Source organism: Diplotaxodon limnothrissa, linkage group LG15 (assembly GCF_057381915.1).
Source record: "Diplotaxodon limnothrissa isolate DT_005_m linkage group LG15, D_limnothrissa_male_GT1.1, whole genome shotgun sequence".
Lineage (NCBI taxonomy): Eukaryota > Metazoa > Chordata > Actinopteri > Cichliformes > Cichlidae > Diplotaxodon > Diplotaxodon limnothrissa.
The window spans coordinates 20,047,414-20,069,258 of NC_140610.1; the positions used below are offsets into that span (position 1 = coordinate 20,047,414).

Below are 21,845 nucleotides of genomic sequence, written 5' to 3' on the forward strand. Positions count from 1 at the left end.
GTGTCCTTGTATTCATCGTGTTGCTCTGTCATCAGTTATCTGAACTACAAGCAGGAGTAACAGAGGGGCAGAACTGTTAGCTCTCATGTTAGTCCGCATCCCAACAGCGGAACTGGGGAAGGCAGTTGATGCATATTCAATGTTGAATAAATCGCGGCTGCAATCAGAGCTCTCACTCATATATGAAAACCCTGACTTCAGGATGTGTAGCAGCGCATGTTTGAGCCCTTTAATAAAAACAACTTACAGGATGTTTTCCTAAACTTTGGATTCTGATCACTGAACCCATGATGACCATAAAGTCTGAATGATGCTTTTACACACTCAAACGACTCAAGGCATTAAAGGACACAGGACAGACTGAAGGCACTGGCAATGCTGTCAATCGAAAAGCAACTGAAGCATGAAATTCTGATTTCAATAAAACTGTGATTGACATTACACACAAAACCTTTTGTGTTGTTTATCCAATAGTCAAGACTAAATAACCTGCTAAAAAGAAAAAAATGCCTTATTTATCTTAGTTTTATTCTTCGTATTATACCTTGATAGTTGGTGTTGTGTATATTGGATAAGACAGACTTTTCAGTCACTTGTGACATTCATCTATTGCACTATATCCGGTTAACATATTCAAAGAAAATCTGTTGCTGCTTGCAGACAGATTCATATTGTAATAATCATTAATTGTAATATGATTAAAGTTTTTTTTTAATGTAGCTGCCCAAAGATGTCACAATAAATATGGGTGTGGTTAGCAATTCGGCACCAGAGCCAATGTCTGCCCCACTGTTGTTTATACTCAGGAGCCGCTACTGCTAATGATCCTATTAAAGTGGATTTTCAAGATATGAAACAATTTAAAGGGTAAAAAGCTGTGGTTAAACGTTTGGTGATAAAGTACATATTTATTTTCTTTGTTTTGCAGGTGAGGAATTTGAATCCTACAGAATGGAAAATGCATACCAGCATGTTATGGAGAGGAAGTGGACACAATAGACATTTCCTGATAATATGTCACTGTCTGGGAGGGATGGTGTTACTGGTGACTATTGTGTGAGAAATTCAGTGGATTGATCTTCGACTGTGCATCATGGACAAGTCTTAAAGCACATAACTGGAGACCGAATACTGTCAAATCATCTTCCATCACAGTTTATTTATTTTGTTTTTATAAATGACAAAAAAGAGACATTTGTGTATCTTGTGTTGTACACTGACATTTTTAAAAGTATGTAATTGCAATGCATTTCTCATTTACAAACTGAAATGTAGTTGTACAAAACATTTATATTGGCAGGAAGGGACTGGATCATAACAGGGCAGGTGGGCCTAATAATTAAAAAATTACACGCAAGTAAAGTCTTGGCAGAAGTTTTCAAGATGAAACGCACATGCACACGCTGAATGGACCGTGAGAAAGCAGAATGATCTTACAGTTTTTCTCCCATATTAACCATCTCTTGCAGTCGTTTCCATTTTGTTAAAGGGAAAACATGACAGTTGGAGTTTTGCGACACTATGATAAAACAAGACCTTTGAGTTGGCAGTGTGCAGCTGGGTGAGGTCACAAATTCTCACACAGTTTTCTTGAAGCAGCCTTTTTGTTGTTGTATATACAGTTCAAAAAGAGGAAAACATGAAGCTCATCTGCAGCGTGTCACATGTTTGAAGCTGTAAGCACATCTCCTTTATTCAGAAAATATTTTACAGACGCGGGCCGTTTTCGACTTGCAATCCTTACTGGTCAAACACAGACCATATTAGTAGCCATTCAAGAGGATATTATACAAAAGAAAATACATAATTAAATATTTATAAATACTTTATAGAGTAAATAAATTACATTTTTTCCTCTACTTTTTCAAACATAATCTAATAATACTAGTGTAATTCCCAGCACCATACCATTAAAATTAAATTGGTAAAATATGTCACATTCATGGGTGGGTAAGTGTTGGGTAAAGGGACATTTCATACAGGAACTCTTACAAATACATCTGGACAGAAGTGACTGCAGCATGAATATTTTAATATGCAAGATTTGTTTTTTGTTCGTTTCTGTGAAATAATATTGTTTTAAGTGATTTTTAGGCAAGAAAATATGGAACCAAATGTTAACACAGGGTGAATTTGAGCCCCTCAGCAGAAGCTTTAATTGCCTCCAGTCACGATTTCCTGACTATCATTTTGACATCCATACAGACCACAGAGACATAACCCCAAATCATCCAACTTTTCAGAAGGCTGGTTACACGATATTTCACTTTTGTCTAGAAATCTATTCCTGTTACAGCAAATTCAGCCTCAGGGCAGGTTTCTGCATCTGGCGTGGGAGGTGGCAGCAAGGTCAGAGCTGAGCAGCCAGAAGTGATGTAAATGTAGCCCTTAGGTGAAAGCTGGCAGTCTGGGGCACATCAGGTAAAAAAAAAATGTAAGCTGCTTTAAATTCTGACATTTGCACTAACGCTGTATTCATGTTACAAAGGAAATATGTTACATTTAAGTGAAGAGAGTACTTGGGTTAAAAATCTTCACTTACAGATGAATGTAAACTTAAATAGATCTTGTCATCATGATTTAGTCAACAGGCTTGGTGTAAGTGCTTTTTTTGCCACTTGGGTGCAGTTACTGCAGTATCTGCTTGAAGTATACATATCTAGCTCCATTTTTGGTTCAGTTCAAAAGATCTGGTTCATTAACTTATAAAGCCTACACTATTAAACCATCTGTATGCTAACTTTGTTGAGCTCTAGCAGGTAGCTTCAAAAAGAAGAAAAAAACAGGCAGACAAAGCATTGCTTCTTTTCCACTGGCGTCTTAATGTCTTTCTGAAACTCAGTGTGGTTCTACCCATTTCCACCAAAAATAACTGCATTTTTAAAAAGGCTGGTATCAGCACAGTGCCACAAAATTGCCGTTCCCGATGCTAGAAGCATTAACACACAGATTCAGATTTTCTTCCCACTGAAACGACCCTCCATCTAAAGCTACACAGTGGTTATGCAATGTTAAAGCAAATGTTATTGAATCGATTGAAGTCACATTAAAAAAGGGTTAACAGCAAACACCAAATGGCAAATGATTGGCCAAACTGAGCAAAAGCAATGCTGGCAGGTTTTAAAATGCTCCATGGAGGCCTTGATTTCTCTATTTATTTTCTTCAGCTGAATTCTGTTTAATTCAATTGAATGGGTACCTGTGACTAAATTGTTTTCCTTCTCCAATAGTCAGTCTTTTGTCCTTTCACACGCTCCTTTTTTCCCCCCCTTTCTCATCACCTCCCAACCGGTCCAACCAGATGGCTGCACCTTTCCTGACCCTGAGTCTTCCTGTTTAAAGGGAGATCTTGCTTCCCAGTATCGCCAAGTGTTTGCTCGTAGGGCATCGTGCGATCATTGGGGTTCTTACTGTAATAGTGTAAAGTCTTTACCTGGAGGCAGCTGTTGTTGTGAATTGGTGCTATATAAATTCAATTCAATTAAATTGAGTTGATACTGGTGATAAATCCCTTCTGGACACCCTGTACATATTACACATCATAGTATATGGAATTACATTTGACTTGACTTTATGAGTTCACTATTTGTGGCTCCCTTGAGATCATCATTCTCAGAAATATTTTATATAGCCCAGGTGTATGAAATGCCTATAAATAAGATATACTGCAATGCAAATGTAAAGAATTTAACATTCAAAATATCAATGCTGATTTAAAAATAAATATAATATCCCATCTCTACCTCCTAAAAACTTAGTAAAACGTCCAAATAAAGAAAAAATAAAGATATTTACTTTATTTTAGAAACCTAGATCTCTACTAGTAACTAAATGTTTTTAAAATAGGCATTCAAAATAGACCTGATCATTTCCTGTAAAAATACCAGTAATTCTTAACCTTACACATTATTTCTGTTCATTTCTGTGGTATATTTTAAAGAATGAGGGTGCAGTAAGTATACAAGTGCTACACTAATTTGTCAATGTAAAATGTTCAACCCTTTTAATGTAAACTTTATGTTTAAATGTCCAAAATATCATGAGATAGTTTGTAATTTACAGTAACATAAATCCTGACACATTTTAAAAAGTCTGTGATGAAAAGCATGAAAACAGATATCGGCAGGTTTTGTCGGGGATGCCTTAATCTTGTTCTCGCCACCGTTCACCAGCAGGGGGCGAGCTGTTATAGCGGTTGGTTTCAGGGTCCCTCATTGCAAAGACAAACGGTACACTATTTACAATACAGCTTCAGATAGTTTGTAAACTTGTTTGAATCCATGCTTAATGTCACATGTTATAATCATAACTCACATATCAGTATTTACAGTTTGAGGATGTCCATTCACATGTAAACCCACTGTCATGTGGTAATGTCAGTCTACCTCTCAAACTCACATTATAGGGAACAGAAATGGCTCAGATATAAACAAGTCGTAGATTAAATAACCTCAATTAATGAATTCTTCCATTCCATGAACTGATAAAACATACATAAACAGTGTACTTATACCTATGTACTTTATACAGTGTCTCATGTCCTGAGTCACAGTGGTCTGGTTGAAGCTACTGTCCTCTATAGGCTGCCATATCTAGTCCCTGATGATAAATGTAGCAGCTTATGTAGCTTTACCTGATGTGACTTTAAAAGATAACGTTCAGGGCCACAGATAAAAGGTGTCTGAAAGCATCTTGAGATTCTGCAGTGAGACTGAGAGATGAGCACAGAATGAAATGTTCTTGAGACGACCATACTTTTCTCATCGACTGGGGGTGTATTATATTATCTTTAAATTGTAAATCAAAGAAAATGAAGTTTGGCTCGATTCTACTTCGTTTTAGCATTTTCTGACAATGATCTGTCAAAGTCAAAACAGTTCTTTGAGTCTGAGATGCCCCTGCAGGCAAATAGGTTTGTTTCAGTATGCAAATTGCATGGCCACGTGATTTATTAAATACCACAGTAATGTTTCTTACTGGCCAGTGGATAAGTCATACCAAGTGGTGCAATCATTTTCATGTTCTAGCAGAGTCCAAAAGTTCACTGCCAAAGACGTCGAAATGTGGCGATCTGCTACATCTTAGTGGGAGCTTTTTTGATGTCGGAGTTTTAGGTTTTTAAGACAAATAAGGAAAAGAAAAGGCTGGTGGTCTCTAGGCCTTTGAGACTGTGAATTTCAAAATAATACACCCCTGGCTCGGTAGATCTGTCAGATTACTGAAAAATGAAATGGAATTAAGTTCCAGCCTTCTCAGACTGACCTCAATATGTAAACCGTTCTGACAACACTATCAAACGATCTTTGCGCCGCTTTGCATGAGAAAGAGAGTCGATCATGAGGGAAGCTTTGCCGGCTTTAAGATGGCTGTCAGATTCCTTACCACAGATAAGAAATCACAGAGAAAACAGAGAAGGCAGTGCTGTTGGAGTCAACACTGAGATGAAAGTGTGAAGCGAGAGTTTAGCTTTTAAATATTTTATGAGAGAAAAAACCCATGGTGCCACTACACAAGTCCTACAAATGACTCGTGTTCATCTCGGCTGTAAACACACCTGAGAGAGAAGCAGAGCAACAAAAAGCACGGCTGAATCATTTCTCTCAGGAGTTTTTTTTCCACCTCCTAAAAACTGTGTTGCTTGTGGTCTATTTTTTCTTTATTTTTCAACTCACAATGATCTTTCCTGCACAATATAAAATCTTTAAGGGGCGGAGTTAAGCCCAGATTGTTTAAAATAACATAAACTGTGCAAGCTGGAATATAGATAATATCAGTGTTGTTTGTATCTTTGAGAAAAATAAACTGGGCAGTGGAAAAAAGTATGGCCCTCCAGCCATCTCTGCAGTGACGTCGTCAAGCTGTAATCATTACATTTATAGCCAATAAACTTGTCACTTCTCTAAAAAGTCGTGGAGCTGAAGATTGTCCAGGTTAAGGGTCAACTTGAGAAGGATGGGAGAGGAACAGATCCCATCTGACAGTACTGGACATGACATCATTGGTTTGTATCCAGGGCACGCTCAGAGTAAGGAGGGAGCTCTTACTGTTTGATATTCTTTGGAACTTCCAGGCCTGTCACTAATGTCACCTGAAATAGAGAAACGGAAAAAACACTCATTGAAATCAGCACGAATGAGGCAGTGATCTTAGAGATCAGAGTGGGCACATAAAAGCACCACTGCATCTATTTCATGTGAAATTTGTTTTGGAGAAGACACATTTATTTACCTTTGGAACACACAGTAATCTGAGCTCATGGGTTAGGAATCATTCACTAAATGTCTCATAAACTGCATAAATATAACCTATATTTCATCTGAATTTTACAGTAATGTAGTTGCAGCTTGGTTGCTTTGAAGTTTGTGTTAATCATCGCATCTGTGTACAGAATCTCTCCTCAGGGAGCCATTTTTCCTTGCTATTCTTGAATTTAATTCCTCTTCTTTTTTCATTGAGTTATTTTGCAGTAAACACTTTACCGAGGTCAACAATCAAGGCAGCCCATCAGGGAGCTGGTTATTTTCCATTGCTGTTAAACATGGCACTTTAACACACACAGACCTGCACATTTCTGTTGAGGCTGACGGCGGGCACAAAGACCCCGTCCAGGTTCTCAAAGGCAGTTGGGCCATGCTGTTCCTTATTGATGTAGAAGGTCAGTGTGCGTTTAGTCAGATCCAGCAGGACACCCACAGTCGAGCCCTTAGTGATGCCTCCCTCTGCCCTACACACACCCACACACACAAAGCTAGTCAATTTTGTTATGTATATGTGCCGTAAATGCACAGATTTTATAGTAGGTTAAGTTTCACATTGAAGGTAACACAGCACAAATATGACTGTAGTTGTGTCATGCTGCAAAAAAAGACAAATATATATGTAAAAGAATGAATACAAAACATAGTCACCGAAGAGTCCTTTAACTCATTCACAGCTTGTTTAAAGACAGCACTCTGAAGTCTGGGGATGCAGCAACAGGTTCTTTAGTATTTCTTGCCAAATGGCAGCAGAGTGAACAGGCTGTTGCTGGGATGGTTAATGTGTTTTTTAATTAATTATTATTATTATTATTATTATTATTTTGGTTTATGATACTTTAATCTACGTGTGTGTTAAATTAGTTAAAGTTTTAAAAAAATCTGATCACTCTTGTATTCATATTTTGTGTGTTTTATGTGACATTTGTTGGCGTCTTCTACATGGAACCTGAAGCTAACAGTGCATCAAATGGCAAACAAAGACCCCTGTAACTCATAAATCAAAGTTAGAATTGGCTCAGTTGCTGTTGAATGAATTATTTCACATATCAAATGTATTTAAAATTAAACGTCTGCTCTTTTTGTCTAACACGTAAACTCTCTGTTCTCTGTTTTAAGAAGTGACTTAATGAAAACGATCTATGGCAAAAACCTGCGCTCCAAAAAACTATGTTTTAACCACAAAGCTTGTGTTTTTGCTAAGAGCTAAACAAATGTCTCTAAACTTATAGAAATGCAGACACTCACCAGGATTAGGCTGTCAGGGCACTAACAGATAAAGAAATCAATATGAGATTAAGAAGTCAAAAATAAAGCTCCGACACGACACGATGAATGACATGAAAGGTGGGTAGAGAACTGACAAGTCAAGAGAGCAGATATTTTTCATGAATAAATCTTTAATGAGAGTTTGATGGCTTCCTTGTGAAGCAGACAGAGAGACGGTGCAGATGCATGTTTTGATGTTTCCTGCAGCCATCTTATACAGCTCCCCTGTGTGTTTGTTAGTCTGTTTGTTAGTATTGTATGAGCCTTCGGGTTTCTCTGTCATCGTGTGCATCTATGGTTATAGCTTCCAAGCCTCTTAGAAGTATGAGACTTAATGCACAAGACAGAATGATGAATGCATAAGGGAAACACTTTACAGAGTCCCTGTCTCCTGTTGTTTTACTCAACGACAAAAGTTGCTCATGAATTACTTAAAATGATGAGTGCTGCTTTCTAGTAAGACAAGATTTAACAAGTTGGATTTGTTAATGTTACAAACTAATTGAATCATATTTTATAGTAAAGGAAACAGCAGTATTGCTACAGTAATAATACATTATAGTACATTAGGAATGATATAATGACAATCTTGGGATTGCCATGTTATGAAAAATTAAATTCAGCAGGTATTTCTCCTTCTCTTCATGAATCACCGTAGTGGGATTATCATTAAAGGATTAAAAGCTTCGCCAGCAAAAATAGAACAAATTAAATCCCAGCATCACTCCACTCAGATTTAATTGTGCCTTCTAATTAATGGTTTATTAAATATTTGAGGGCTTGAAGGATGTTACAGAAAATTCCTAATGAAGGAACGTAAACTACTGATTTCATATTATACTATCCGGTCTGCAGATACACATGTTAAAGGCATTAATGTTATGAACAGCTTCTTCCAAGACAGAAAGTGCTACAACAATCCTTTAGAGGGGTTGATGAAAGAGCTGAAAACTCCATGAAAGCTTTGCCGCAGGAACGGGGATTTTTACAACCTAGCAGCCTATGAGTTGTTCACACAGCATGAGTAATATATTCAATTTTAACTTTGTAGTTTGACAAAACAAAACAAATGTAAAAATTTCAAGATTTGTCTTTTGTTCTTTGTATTAAATAACTGCAGCGGGGAAAACCAGCGTGATAATAGTGAAAGTCTGGAAAAGCTGTCAATGTCTTTTTTAGCTTTCCTGATGTTCCCTTCAACAATCTGTCCCTGGGCATCGCTGAAATCCTTTCAGCATGACTACAAGTTGTCGACTGCTCCCTGAAGCTCCCTTTCTAACCGGATCTCCTCGAGTGTGTCAAATGGAGCTCTTCTACTTGACTTAAATTTTTGGGGCAAAGAAAGAAAGTCCCAAATCTGCAGAGCATGAATTGTCTTCATAATTGCATGTGCCAATTTTCCTCATCTTTTTGCTGTTCTCTTTATGGATCAACATAGTGGATCATCTGTCTCTATCTCTAGCATCCTCTTCTGTCACACAAACTTACCTGTAGTGTCCTCCTTCACTCCAACCAAAAATCTTCTGTGTGATCTTCTTCTTTTCCTCCTCTGCACATGTCCAAACCATCTCAGCCTTGCCTTTCAAACTGTGTCATCAAAACACTCGACCTGAGCTGGTCCTCTAATCTTGCCAGTTCTCTAATCTTAGATACTTCAACTCTGCTACCTCCTGTCTTTATGTTAGTGCCACCATGTCCAAGCAACACATCCCAGGTAAACCTTTCCTTTCATTCTTGCCTGCACCACATCTCAACCAAGTGTTCTCTCACAGAAGCCTCGGGCTGTTACCCAATTTGCAAGTCTCCATTGACAGTCTGACCTTAAGGAAAAATTCACAGTGCACTCTCTTAAGAAAGACCTGATAGGCAAACACTGGGTTGTAGCTGGGGAACAAACCCCCACCAGAAGTGATGTTCCTCAAAATGATCTGATCATTTTGACAACAAAAGCCACTGAAGAGGTTTGACGTCCATGATAAAATCTCACAATGCTCATGCACAGAAGTGGAATTCTGATCTACAACGATTCTCGAAATAGCAGCTGAAAACAGACCTAAAGTTCACAAGGACATGAGGATGAAAGGCAAATCTAAAACAAATAAACTCAGGCACTGTATTGGAAGGTAACCAGTATATTATTTTAAAAAATAATCTTAAATTAGTCTTTTGTCAGTTGTCTTTGCATTTGAATGATATGAGCCTCTGGATCCTGCAGGATATCAGTTTGGGATTTTTCTTGAAAACATGCAGATGGAATCTCTTAATTGTTCTCATTTTTTAAATATGATATGTATTTTATGCCAGTATTATACAACATGTCCAATGGTAGGGAACAATGGTTAAAAGTTATCACTAAAAACTGTTGGTGGTGTTGTTGCTCCCCATGCACCTACCTGTTGGTGTGGGAGTTGTTGTGCATGAACCAGGAGCGGTTGTTGTCCACATACATGGCCCAGGCTTTGTCATCTTTCCCCAACATCATGTCCTTCATGGTGTTGATCCTTGCTATGCCAAACGCAGGATCTGGGTGGTTGTCATAGCGATCAATGCTGACCTCCCAATAGTGAATGCCCTGAGATTCAATAGGGGGTAAAAAAATTAATCTTCTATAACTTCTATAACCAAAAATGAACAGAAAAAGGCTAATCGCTGTCAAATTTAAATGGAAAATATCTGTATACACTTCACCTTGGAGAAAGCAGCAGTCCCCAGCACCACACGGTCATCATAGCTGTTACAGCTAACTGTCTGGTTGTCATTAGTCAGAACAATGTCCCGATGAGCTGAGGTGGGGTCAAAGGTGAACCAAGCCACTGTAAGAAGGACACAACAGTTAGCCTGCTAATAGTCTTTGGAAATTCTGTAAGTCTGTACTAACATTCACACTAAATTTAGTCACATGTTGTATTCTGCATCTTATTAAAATAATTTTAAAAACTGCTCATCCAAAGTGAACCTTACTGGGTAGCTATACCTACCCACACCTACAGTAAAGCCAATAATTATATCACTGATTCTAGAAGGGCCATGCTTTCTTTTTCATAGGATTAAAGACCCTATACAGTCCTTTGAAAATAAAACATGATTCAAAGCTCATAGAACCACCTTTAGCAGAAATAACTTGGAGTAATTGTTTTCTTTATAACTTTCAGTGTCTTAATTCATTATGGCCATATTTGCTATATAGCTTTGCTTCATTTCGTTAAGGTTTGATGTCATTTATTAATGCACAGCTCTCTTAAGGTCCCAAAACAGCATTTCTGTCAGGTTGAGGTCTGAACTTTGACTGTGCCATTGTAGCATATTGATTCTTTTCTATTTCAGCTATTTATTGTAGATTTGCTGGATAATTTTCCTGTTGCATGAACCAATTTGGGTGTTCTTGCAAACATGATCACATTTGACTCTAAAATACTTTAGTATCAGAGGAGTATAGAGGAGTTTAAGGGTGACTCAATGACTGCTAGGAGCCGAGGTCCTGTGGGTGCAAAACAAACCCAAACCATCACCGCTCCACCACCGTGTTTGACTTTCTCCAAACATGGCGCTGTACATTAAAAGGACATTGTTCGAGAAGTCTTGTGGTTTGTTCAGTTCAAAACCTAAGCTGTGCTACAATATTCTCTTTAGACAGTAGTAGGGATGGGTACCGGTATCCGGTGCCATTATGGCAAAAGCAGCGCACATTTCATTGCTTTATTTCGGTGCTTTTTTTTTTCTTCCTGAGATGTCATACACTTTGGATTCTAGCCAATCATTTTATCTTTGCAAGGATAGTAGGTGGGCCCAGGTACGTACATTCTTTTAGAGCTACAGATTAAAAATGCCCAAGGCAAAGTGGTCAAAAGTCTGGCTTTACTTCACAGCAAAAGATGCAAACTCAGCAGCCTGCAACAAGTGCTTTAAGGTGATACTGTGATACTGTGCAAAGGAGATAACACCTCGAATCTGACAACCAACCTGGCGATGCATAGCGTTTTTTTAGAAGCCAAGAAATGCACCAAGTTAGCAACATCCCCCAAGAACCCGAAGAGTAGAGTCCTGGCCCCTAGCCCTGCCAGTGTAGCAGAAATGATGACGGATGATGATGGCAGCAGCAGCCGTTCTTCTCTGCGTGAGTAGCTTAATGTTCGTGTGTAATTTAAGTTGAGTAGGCTAACCACGTTATTAAATTAATGCATGTAAGGTGAACTAGCAAACACCGTTGTAGTTACATGCGGCTGTCTTCTTGTTTGATGGCAGATACTCCCTTCACCCTGGCCAAAAAGGCTAAAATGACCAAAGCAAAAGTTTGAGCACCGTTTAAGCACCAGCACCGTTTCAAAAGTACTGGTTTGGCACCGGTATCGGATAAAACCTAAACGATACCCATCCCTAGACAGTAGAGGCTTTTTACAAGCATCTTCCAAATGACCCATACTTGAGTCTGTTACACCTTCTCTGAGCATTGTGTGGTCTGAAAAGTCAAACTAGTTTAATTGCTGTGACTGATTTTTTTAAATTATCAAAATACTTTGAACAAGCTCAAGGAATACACATAAATACAACTTTCAGCTTAACTCAGCAAGGGATATTTTCATCTCTGGCTGATAAAAACAAGACTATAAATGTAATCACTCTGTCAAATAATCACATTAATATGTATTAAAAGATTCTTTTATAATGAATGTGACCTTAGAAATCTTTGTACGGCGGTTGTGGGCAACAACTAATTGGGTTCATCCACAGAAAACAATGCACTTGTAAAGTGTAGGCCTGAGACGGGAAATGTTTCATCAACTACCAATGCATTATTAAAAAAGTGCTTGCACATGAGATTTTTACTGTCACACTACACGGATGCCATGTTTTTGTTTGCAGCCATTGCTGTCTGTTCAACAAGAGTCACGTCGCCGCAGTTTTCTTTCTCGGTGTAGCTGCGGTACAATCCTCAAAGAGAGAGAGAGGAGGAAGAGGAGGAGAAGGGGAGGGAAAAAGAGGCAGAGTAGGCAGGAAGAAGAACGATGATAGAGAAGAATAAAAAGAGGGCGGGTGGGATAAACAGTTATCAGTCAGAAAACAGACTCTAATGCCCATTATTGTTGTGGCTGGTTCAGAGACACTGTTTGTGTGTTTGTGTATTGTAAAAATCTCCACCCGCATTGCTCTGCTGTTACACAGTGGGTGTCTCTATTTTCTTCTTTCACCTCCTCTTTCTCTGAGTCCTTAATCTCATTCTTTCCTTTCTTCTCCAGCAGTATATTCTGTTTTTTCTCCCTTTGCAGTTATGTTTTTTCCTTCCTTTTCTCTTTTTCCTTTGCATCTCTGTACAGTTTTACCTTTATCCTCTTTTTCCATTGCCCCCTTTCTTTTTCTTACTTAACCGCTCCTTTGATCTCCTTTTCTTTCCTTCTGTTTTCTTCTTGTTTGTGACTTTTCTTTACTGTCTACTCAAACCTGGTCTACTTCAGCTTTTTTCCATCCGCTTCCTCTTCATTATTCCGTTTCTCTTTTCTTCCCCTTTCTTTGTCTACTGTTCCTGTCCAGTGTATTTCCTTCACCCTCTTCAAAATCTTCCACCTACCTTTCTCCTGCCTTCTCCCAAAAACATCTCCTCCTCTATGTAAGAGGCTTTTCTGTTCACAGTTACATAGGTCAGATGAAATTACATCATGAAACCTGTTTTACAAAGAAGCTCGCAGACAAAAAAATCCCTTGGGTAAAAATATATAATGAAATCAAGACAGCCAAAAGAGCAGAATCAAAAGTAAGGCAGACAAAGAGTCCATCTGTCATGCTCTGGAAGCTAAGCCAGTTCCAGCACACACCACGTACCATCAGAAGTCTTGAGCATGACTGTCTTGCTGTATGGACCCACTCCAATGGAATTATAAGCTTTCACCCTTGCGTTGTAGGAACTGTTGAAATGAAGACCATCGACTGTACACACTGTTTCCTTCCCCACATATACCTCCTGGGGGCACACACAAACACGCACACACAGACACACACAAACTCAGCATCATTTGAAATGCAAGTTGAGGCAGTATATGCTCAAGGATTAGTGAAGAGGTCAAGATCTCTAGCACTTTTAATGCATGCTTGATGATGACTCATATACTTACACACATAAAGAGTATTATCTGTCCTTTGTCAGATATGAGCATCATATTGAGGAGAGCTACTAAACATCATTTTCTGAGTTTCAGATTAGATTAGTTATTTTCACAGTAGAGTTATTGCAGTGTTTCCCAAAAACAGAAATTTCTTGGGCAGGCTGCCCACGAATCTTTTTCAACCTTCAGAGAAAACAACGAGATTGAGAAACAAGTTCAAGTTGCTGCTGTGATGGTTCTTGGTGTCGTTCAGCTGTCTTTATTCTCTTGTCCTGGAGACACAACTGCTTATTTTTTATTATCTATTTCCACAAAAAATATATGCATTTCTTTTGGGTGCACACATATGATCTGTGCCTCATTACTGCCACGATACAGAGTAATTCTGTGGGAAACACTATTAGTGTAAATCTTTTGTTTAACAAATAGTACTCACCCTGTACTGTCCTCCATTGCCATCATCCAGCTCCAGGATGTAGCCCTCGATGGGGTTGATGGTGGGCATAGCTACCCTCCAGGCCAGGGTGGCGCTGTTATTCCTTGTGCAGCACTTCTCCAGCTGCAGGAGAGGAGCTGGAGGCACTGAGGGTCTAGGCTCCACTGTGTAGAGAGATGGATGGATGCAATTTAAATTTTGCAATCAATGAATGAGAGGAATTGGGACAAAGAAGAGGTACAAGGAGGGAGACATGAAAGTGTGGAAGGATGAAGAGAGGAAGACATACAGGGATGCCGTCATCTGGCGGGTTGCCTTTAAACAGACTGAATGAAGAGAAAAAGGAGCTTTAATGACAATCTGGTGGGAGATTTAAAAAAGAGCCTTAAAGGTGAAAGAGCTCTGGGTTCATTTACAGGGTAACAGCTGGGAATTATTAAGGGCTTAAACTGGACCTAGTGAGGACTCTACATACACTTAAAGGGTAGTGTAGTGGTAGGGATGCACTGGGTTAGATTGATATGCGCTTTGAAGGCTGACTTGTAGTTTGATAGTAATAAATAAATCAGCAAAGGTGGTAAGAAAGTATGAGACATCGGCTCCCCACCAAAGGCCAGACTGATGAAAGCAAAGCATCATTCCTGCATAAAATCTGCATAAAATCAGAGGAAAAGCATCATATCAGTCTAACTCTTGTACAAAACAGGTGAAAAGCAAATTCCAAAAGGAGAAACAAACATACAAACAATAAAATAAGAAAAGATTAAAAAAATCTTTCTTCACTTTTTCATTTACAGGTACTTATCTGATAAATATATAACAGTACGGAAAACACAGGGGAAGGCAGCAGTCATGGCGGACAGTATAGGAGATAATGCATGTTTTGTTGATATTACATATTTGAATTTATGACTTATTACATGGAGATCAGCCACAACATCAAAAATACAGATTATGTAAAGTAATTAATAACGGCCATCTCTTTACAATGCAATGTTCTGCTGTAGAAATCTGGTTTCATGTCATTTATGTGGATGTTACATTGACGCAGAACATTAAATTATCCTTCAAACAGCCCAGATACTAATGCAAACATGAATCTACAAGATGTACCAGAGATAGCCTGATCCACAGACGCCCCACCCGCAACCTCCAGCAGGCAAATGATCTGCTACCTGATCGCAGAGACCAAAGGACACCTGCAGAAGTCCCAAATGTTGATGGATTGAAGCAGATTCTAATGTTGTGGCTGATCAGTCTATAGCTATCAAGCAAGACTGAATATGTGAAAACAAAATGATTAGAGGATCATGTTTACTGCACATTTCCTCAGTATATACTTACTCCCTATGATTTGTATTGCCACAGTTTAATTCATGCATAATTATATTTTTATATATGTGTCATTAGTAATATGTGAAACAAAATTATCGCAGGAAACAAAGATCTTTGTGCAGAACTGTTCAGCAGATCAGTGTCGTTTACTGTTGAAGAGCTGAAAAACAACATGCAAAGGGAAAACACCAGAGAAACACTGTGGGACAAAAAGACCAGTGAGTTTCCAACCAGAGAGCTATCGGGGCTAAGGAACGAGGCAGGAGTGACAAAATATATGCAAGGAAGGGAAACAGAGATTTACAGTGAAAAATAGAGTCTCTGAAATACCTCCTGGGCTCTCTGTCTCCATCTCAGCCTCACCACTGCCTGCTTCCTGCATTTGTTTCAATTTTGGATTCTCCTGTACATCTGGAAATATGATGTTGATTTAAGTCAGTGTTCTCTAAAGAAGTAAAAAGGATGACCAGAAGTGTAGTGTATCAATCATACACTTATTTGTCACAATGATATTAACTAAAGGTCCAAAAATTATCATTGATAAACACAAAAATCGTTTGTCAAGCCTAAACTTGAAGGTTTTGTTGTCCTTTTTGTGTTGCATTATTTTGTGTAGTATTTTGTAGTTTTAGGTAGTATTTGTGTAGTGATAAGACAAGAGATTGTGTTTTTAGGTAGCACTTTTAGAGCTAGGTAATAATTTGGTAATTGTGGGGTAATAAGTTGGAAACAAGGAGGCAATAATTTTATCATCACTATCATCACTGCCCCAGTAATATCCAAGCAGTTATTTTGTATCAACAGTGATTACTGCTGAGTAACATTACATTACTCAGCAGTAATCACTTACTGAAATCATACTATAATGCATGTATATACAGGGAGTGCAGAATTATTAGGCAAGTTGTATTTTTGAGGAATAATTTTATTATTGAACAACAACCATGTTCTCAATGAACCCAAAAAACTCATTAATATCAAAGCTGAATGTTTTTGGAAGTAGTTTTTAGTTTGTTTTTAGTTTTAGCTATTTTAGGGGGATATCTGTGTGTGCAGGTGACTATTACTGTGCATAATTATTAGGCAACTTAACAAAAAACAAATATATACCCATTTCAATTATTTATTTTTTACCAGTGAAACCAATATAACATCTCCACATTCACAAATATACATTTCTGACATTCAAAAACAAAACAAAAACAAATCAGCGACCAATATAGCCACCTTTCTTTGCAAGGACACTCAAAAGCCTGCCATCCATGGATTCTGTCAGTGTTTTGATCTGTTCACCATCAACATTGCGTGCAGCAGCAACCACAGCCTCCCAGACACTGTTCAGAGAGGTGTACTGTTTTCCCTCCTTGTAAATCTCACATTTGATGATGGACCACAGGTTCTCAATGGGGTTCAGATCAGGTGAACAAGGTGGCCATGTCATTAGTTTTTCTTCTTTTATACCCTTTCTTGCCAGCCACGCTGTGGAGTACTTGGACGCGTGTGATGGAGCATTGTCCTGCATGAAAATCGTGTTTTTCTTGAAGGATGCAGACTTCTTCCTGTACCACTGCTTGAAGAAGGTGTCTTCCAGAAACTGGCAGTAGGACTGGGAGTTGAGTTTGACTCCATCCTCAACCCGAAAAGGCCTCACAAGCTCATCTTTGATGATACCAGCCCAAACCAGTACTCCACCTCCACCTTGCTGGCGTCTGAGTCGGACTGGAGCTCTCTGCCCTTTACCAATCCAGCCACGGGCCCATCCATCTGGCCCATCAAGACTCACTCTCATTTCATCAGTCCATAAAACCTTAGAAAAACCAGTCTTGAGATATTTCTTGGCCCAGTCTTGACGTTTCAGCTTGTGTGTCTTGTTCAGTGGTGGTCGTCTTTCAGCCTTTCTTACCTTGGCCATGTCTCTGAGTATTGCACACCTTGTGCTTTTGGGCACTCCAGTGATGTTGCAGCTCTGAAATATGGCCAAACTGGTGGCAAGTGGCATCTTGGCAGCTGCACGCTTGACTTTTCTCAGTTCATGGGCAGTTATTTTGCGCCTTGGTTTTTCCACACGCTTCTTGCGACCCTGTTGACTATTTTGAATGAAACGCTTGATTGTTCGATGATCACGCTTCAGAAGCTTTGCAATTTTGAGGCTGCTGCATCCCTCTGCAAGATATCTCACTATTTTTGACTTTTCTGAGCCTGTCAAGTCCTTCTTTTGACCCATTTTGCAAAAGGAAAGGACGTTGCCTAATAATTAAGCACACCTGATATAGGGTGTTGATGTCATTAGACCACACCCCTTCTCATTACAGAGATGCACATCACCTAATATGCTTAATTGGTAGTAGGCTTTCGAGCCTATACAGCTTGGAGTAGGACAACATGCATGAAGAGGATGATGTGGACAAAATACTCATTTGCCTAATAATTCTGCACTCCCTGTATATATATATGTGTGTGAGTGTGTGTGTGTGTGTGTGTGTGTGTGTGTGTGTGTGTGTGTGTGTGTGTGTGTGTGTGCTACCTAAACACTGAAATACATTTTTTGCACGCAGCAATGAATTTTGTTCACTCAAATTTAGCTTTTCTTTGCTCGAAATAAATTTCTCCTCAAAATGCAACACTTGTACCTGCAAATTTTTTTTACGTGCGCCCACTTTTTTTTAATGCGCGCTCAGAATAGTGGCACACAAATAATGCCGTATGCTTGTTCTACGCTTTTTTATGCTGCATATTTTACCAGAGGTGCAAAGTTATATTCTTTCCAGTGCAGCTGAGCAGCTGCTGCTATATTATTATAAAAGTATAACAGTATAATCCTATTATCCAGTATTCAGCATTGTTTGACGGTATCAATGCAAATTTTATGTTTAATATTGTGGCTTATTATAAGGAAATGTTTGGTAATGTTTCTACTACATTTCATAGTAATATTTGTCACAATTTAAAGCATATGAAGTTCACTTTAATAGTTTATTAATATGTAATTACAAAAATGTAAAAAGGCAGTTTTGTAGTTCTTAGCCCTGTTTCCTGGTTATCACACAGAAACTACTGCAAAATACATTAGAAGGTTACCTAGGCAACCAGAGCCAGGAATGTCCGTGAGCAATCAGCTGTCAGCTTCAAAGAGATGAGTGAGGAACGAATCACTTTGCTCCAAAGCTATGCGTGGACATAGCTTTAAAGCTGTGCATAATTAAAGATGTAACTGCTTTAAGTGATAGGTCTTGTAGAGTGTTTAATTTAATTAGTTTCATTTTTGTACAAAGAATCAGCTGTTCTGTTTTTCCAATAATTGCATTTTGCTTTGAGCTTGTTTAGCCACAAACTAGTATCCTATACAATTAATAGACAGTGAATTACAGTTCTGTGTTTCTAATCAAGCCACCTACTGTTAACCTAAACTACTCAACTCAACCATCTCATGCAACTATTAGCATCTCGTTTTAAGAAAAGTTGAGGTGAAGACAAGAAAAGAAAATGAAAGATAAAAAACATGCAGAGGAGGAATAACTAATGAATCTTTATGCCTGTGGAGGATGTTATGATGGCTATGCACATCTTTTATTTACAGTATATGGGTTTAAGCAAACTTAATATTTGAGTACAAACATACCTTTTGTTGGTGCTCTGTATGTCAAAGATTAAAATTCAAATGCTTAAAATGAAATTGTCCGTCGTTAAAGTCCATACCAGATAATGGGTGAGAGAGAAAGGAATCATACAACTGAATTCCACATCCCCAGTCTTGGAGAAGAAAAGAGAGCTGATCAAAGCTTTCTGGCTTTCTAAGAAGTTTGAGTGGAGCTTAAATTGGAGAAAATCTATTTGAAGTAGAACTTAACTCAAGCCATGACCTGAAGACCCGGGACACATTTTTAAATTTAATTCACTAAGTTTTTGTCGTGTCTGTAAGAGCTAGTGTCCTTATTTTCTAGGAAGTTGACTTTGTTGGGGACAAAAAACGTTGCTGCAGCTCATTGGAAGTGTCACCCAAGATGAACCATAACATTACAAGAGTGCATAATCACAGTTATGATACCGAATATAAAATTTATCACACACAGAGCTCCACTGAATGTAATTTCCTCATTGTGAAAATGAGTATTTTGCTTATGATTTAATGGATTTTGTACTCTTAATAGCTGATAACAAAGACCGGTCAGCATTATTTACTTTTCTAGCAAAGTAACCAGGTTGAATCTGCTTCTGCACAGGGAAGACATCCCATCTTCACCGCCTAAGTGCAGCCATATGCAAATAAAATATGCATATTGGTGATTACATATTTAATATACATTAACTATACAGCTGGGTAATCTCGGAGACCGCAGCGGTATGAATATAAAACACGCTGTTTACTCATGCGCGCCAACTGGCTGCTGGGTAGCAACAGCCAATTAATAGATAATTAGATGTGCACACTGTAGTATGAGTTAAAGAAACCTTAAAAGAAAAGAGCAATAGCAGCTAAATCTTATTTTGTTGACTTTAGATCATAGGTGTCAAACTCTGGCCCGCGGGCCAAATTTGGCCCGCAGCCTAATTACATTTGGCCCGTGAAGCCATACCAAATTACTATTAGAGCTGGCCTACTGGTATTATACAGCTAATATATATATTGTTTAGTATTAAGTTTTGCTTGTTCCATATTCAGTTTTCCAGTAAAACTTATTTGAGTCCATAAGAAAAGATTCATTCTTATATCTGGAGGAAGATTTTTTTTTTTTAAATAAATATTAATGTTAGCCCGCGACTTTGTTCCAGTTTTGAATTTTGGCCCACTGTGTATTTGAGTTTGACACCCCTGCTTTAGATGAATCTTGTTTGTGTATGTTTGTGCATGCCAAAATTATTTACATATATCTATAATCATAGAGACTTTTTAAGTAAATTGTTGGCAAGCTTACAAGTGAGCTTTACTCCAGGACTTCAATATGTATGTGCAGCTCAAGAAAATGAGTATTCTGGCAACCCAGTCAAAATCTGTGGTCAGCCTCCAAATTCAGCCACAACCCTGAACTGTTCCTCAGTTTTCCTCACTGTGTAGGAACAGTTTTGTTCAAAAAGATTCATATAGTAAAATTTTTGTGAGGAATATGATCTCAATGGGAGGAGAATTGAGGCTGCTTGATGATTTGAAGCAATGTGGTGGCCAGAGACAGGTGTGCAAGTGAAGAGACTATCAGTGATACTGCAGGATACTGCTGATTGTCATATTATCTGGTGGTGAATACATTAGATGATTACCTAGGCAACCAGAGGCTGGTAAGTCCACAAGCAACCAATCATCACCTCCAGTGAGGAGCGAATTGCTTGAAGCAAGGACTCTGAGATGCATCAAGTTAGTATAAAAGGCCAAAGGTTTACAGAGGTAAATCTAGGATAACAAATTATTCTCAATTCAAAGTTAATAAATCAATCAATCTGTTGTTCCCAGCAGAGTAACTGAGAAATTCCCAGCATTGAGCTTGTCCGTACATCTTAGTTAAACTAGCTTTACCATTCTTTTCTAGTTTTCTCTCGTGTGAGACTCATGCCTTATAAAGTGGAGTACGCCTTTTAAATATACAGCTAAAGAGATTTTTTAATTTGACTAAGTTGTAGTAGTACAGTTGGTCTTAAAGTCCAAACGTGTGCTCACCTTTGCCCTGGCAGAAGTCCAGCTGTAGGATGGTCTGTAGCAGCGAGTCGGTATTGAGAGTGAGGTCAAAGTCAGGGCCAACCTTTGGCTCCAGGGCCCCTTTAACCCACTGGTCTTGAGATGACGTCACTCGCTTAATCAGAGCATCTGAGATCTACGCAAACACATACAGTGGGCAAGTTGAAGTTTGCAGACACAGTATAGATTCAGCAATGGTTTACTTGTAAGAAGTAAAGAATGAAGAAAACGCTGGAAATGAGAACACATTCATTCAATATTTATATACTTTTAAATACATTGGAAAATATCAGAGGCCCTCCCTGCATACAAAGTGGATTTTCCATTTGACTGGCCCGGCTTCCATACACTGTGTCTGACAAGTGAAATGAGGCTCACATTAGTGCAGTTCAAATATTTAAAGATATGAATTAGACCCCTGATCTGAGGATAAGACAAAAAAACCCAACCTCTAGTGAATACATTGCATGATTGTTTCCATTACTTATGCTCAGTGTAGGGACTAACGCATTATTAAGTAACGCGTTACAGTAACTACGTTATTACTGTGGTAACGAGCACGGTAACTAGTTATTATGTGGTGGCTATCGCGGATCTTCCACAGATTCAGTAACATTAGCAAGTGGTGGAGGCCAGCAGGTAGATGAAGGAAAGGGGAGGCAGGAGGAGAGACTCGAGGCGGGTGTCCGAGTGTCAAGTGAACTGAACTTCAGGTAAGAAGTTATGACCTGCAGTCTATCTGGGTCAGATATAAACCAAGTTTAGGTGTAGTTTATTTTAGTTATGCT

General features: G+C 38.6%; 1 protein-coding gene across 1 annotated transcript in view; it reads right to left on the minus strand.

Annotated features, from left to right (window-relative positions):
- Positions 1-6,040: 6,040 nt before the first annotated feature.
- The window catches only part of trim67 (tripartite motif containing 67), a 53,284-nt gene continuing 37,479 nt past the window's right edge, over positions 6,041-21,845 (minus strand). The window contains exons 5-12 of the mRNA XM_085372478.1: positions 21,040-21,193; positions 15,723-15,803; positions 14,058-14,221; positions 13,341-13,479; positions 10,215-10,339; positions 9,920-10,098; positions 6,562-6,724; positions 6,041-6,088 (exon numbers count right to left, since the gene is read on the minus strand). Coding sequence (XP_085228604.1) covers positions 6,041-6,088; positions 6,562-6,724; positions 9,920-10,098; positions 10,215-10,339; positions 13,341-13,479; positions 14,058-14,221; positions 15,723-15,803; positions 21,040-21,193 — 1,053 coding nt within the window. The remainder of the gene's footprint in view (positions 6,089-6,561; positions 6,725-9,919; positions 10,099-10,214; positions 10,340-13,340; positions 13,480-14,057; positions 14,222-15,722; positions 15,804-21,039; positions 21,194-21,845) is intronic.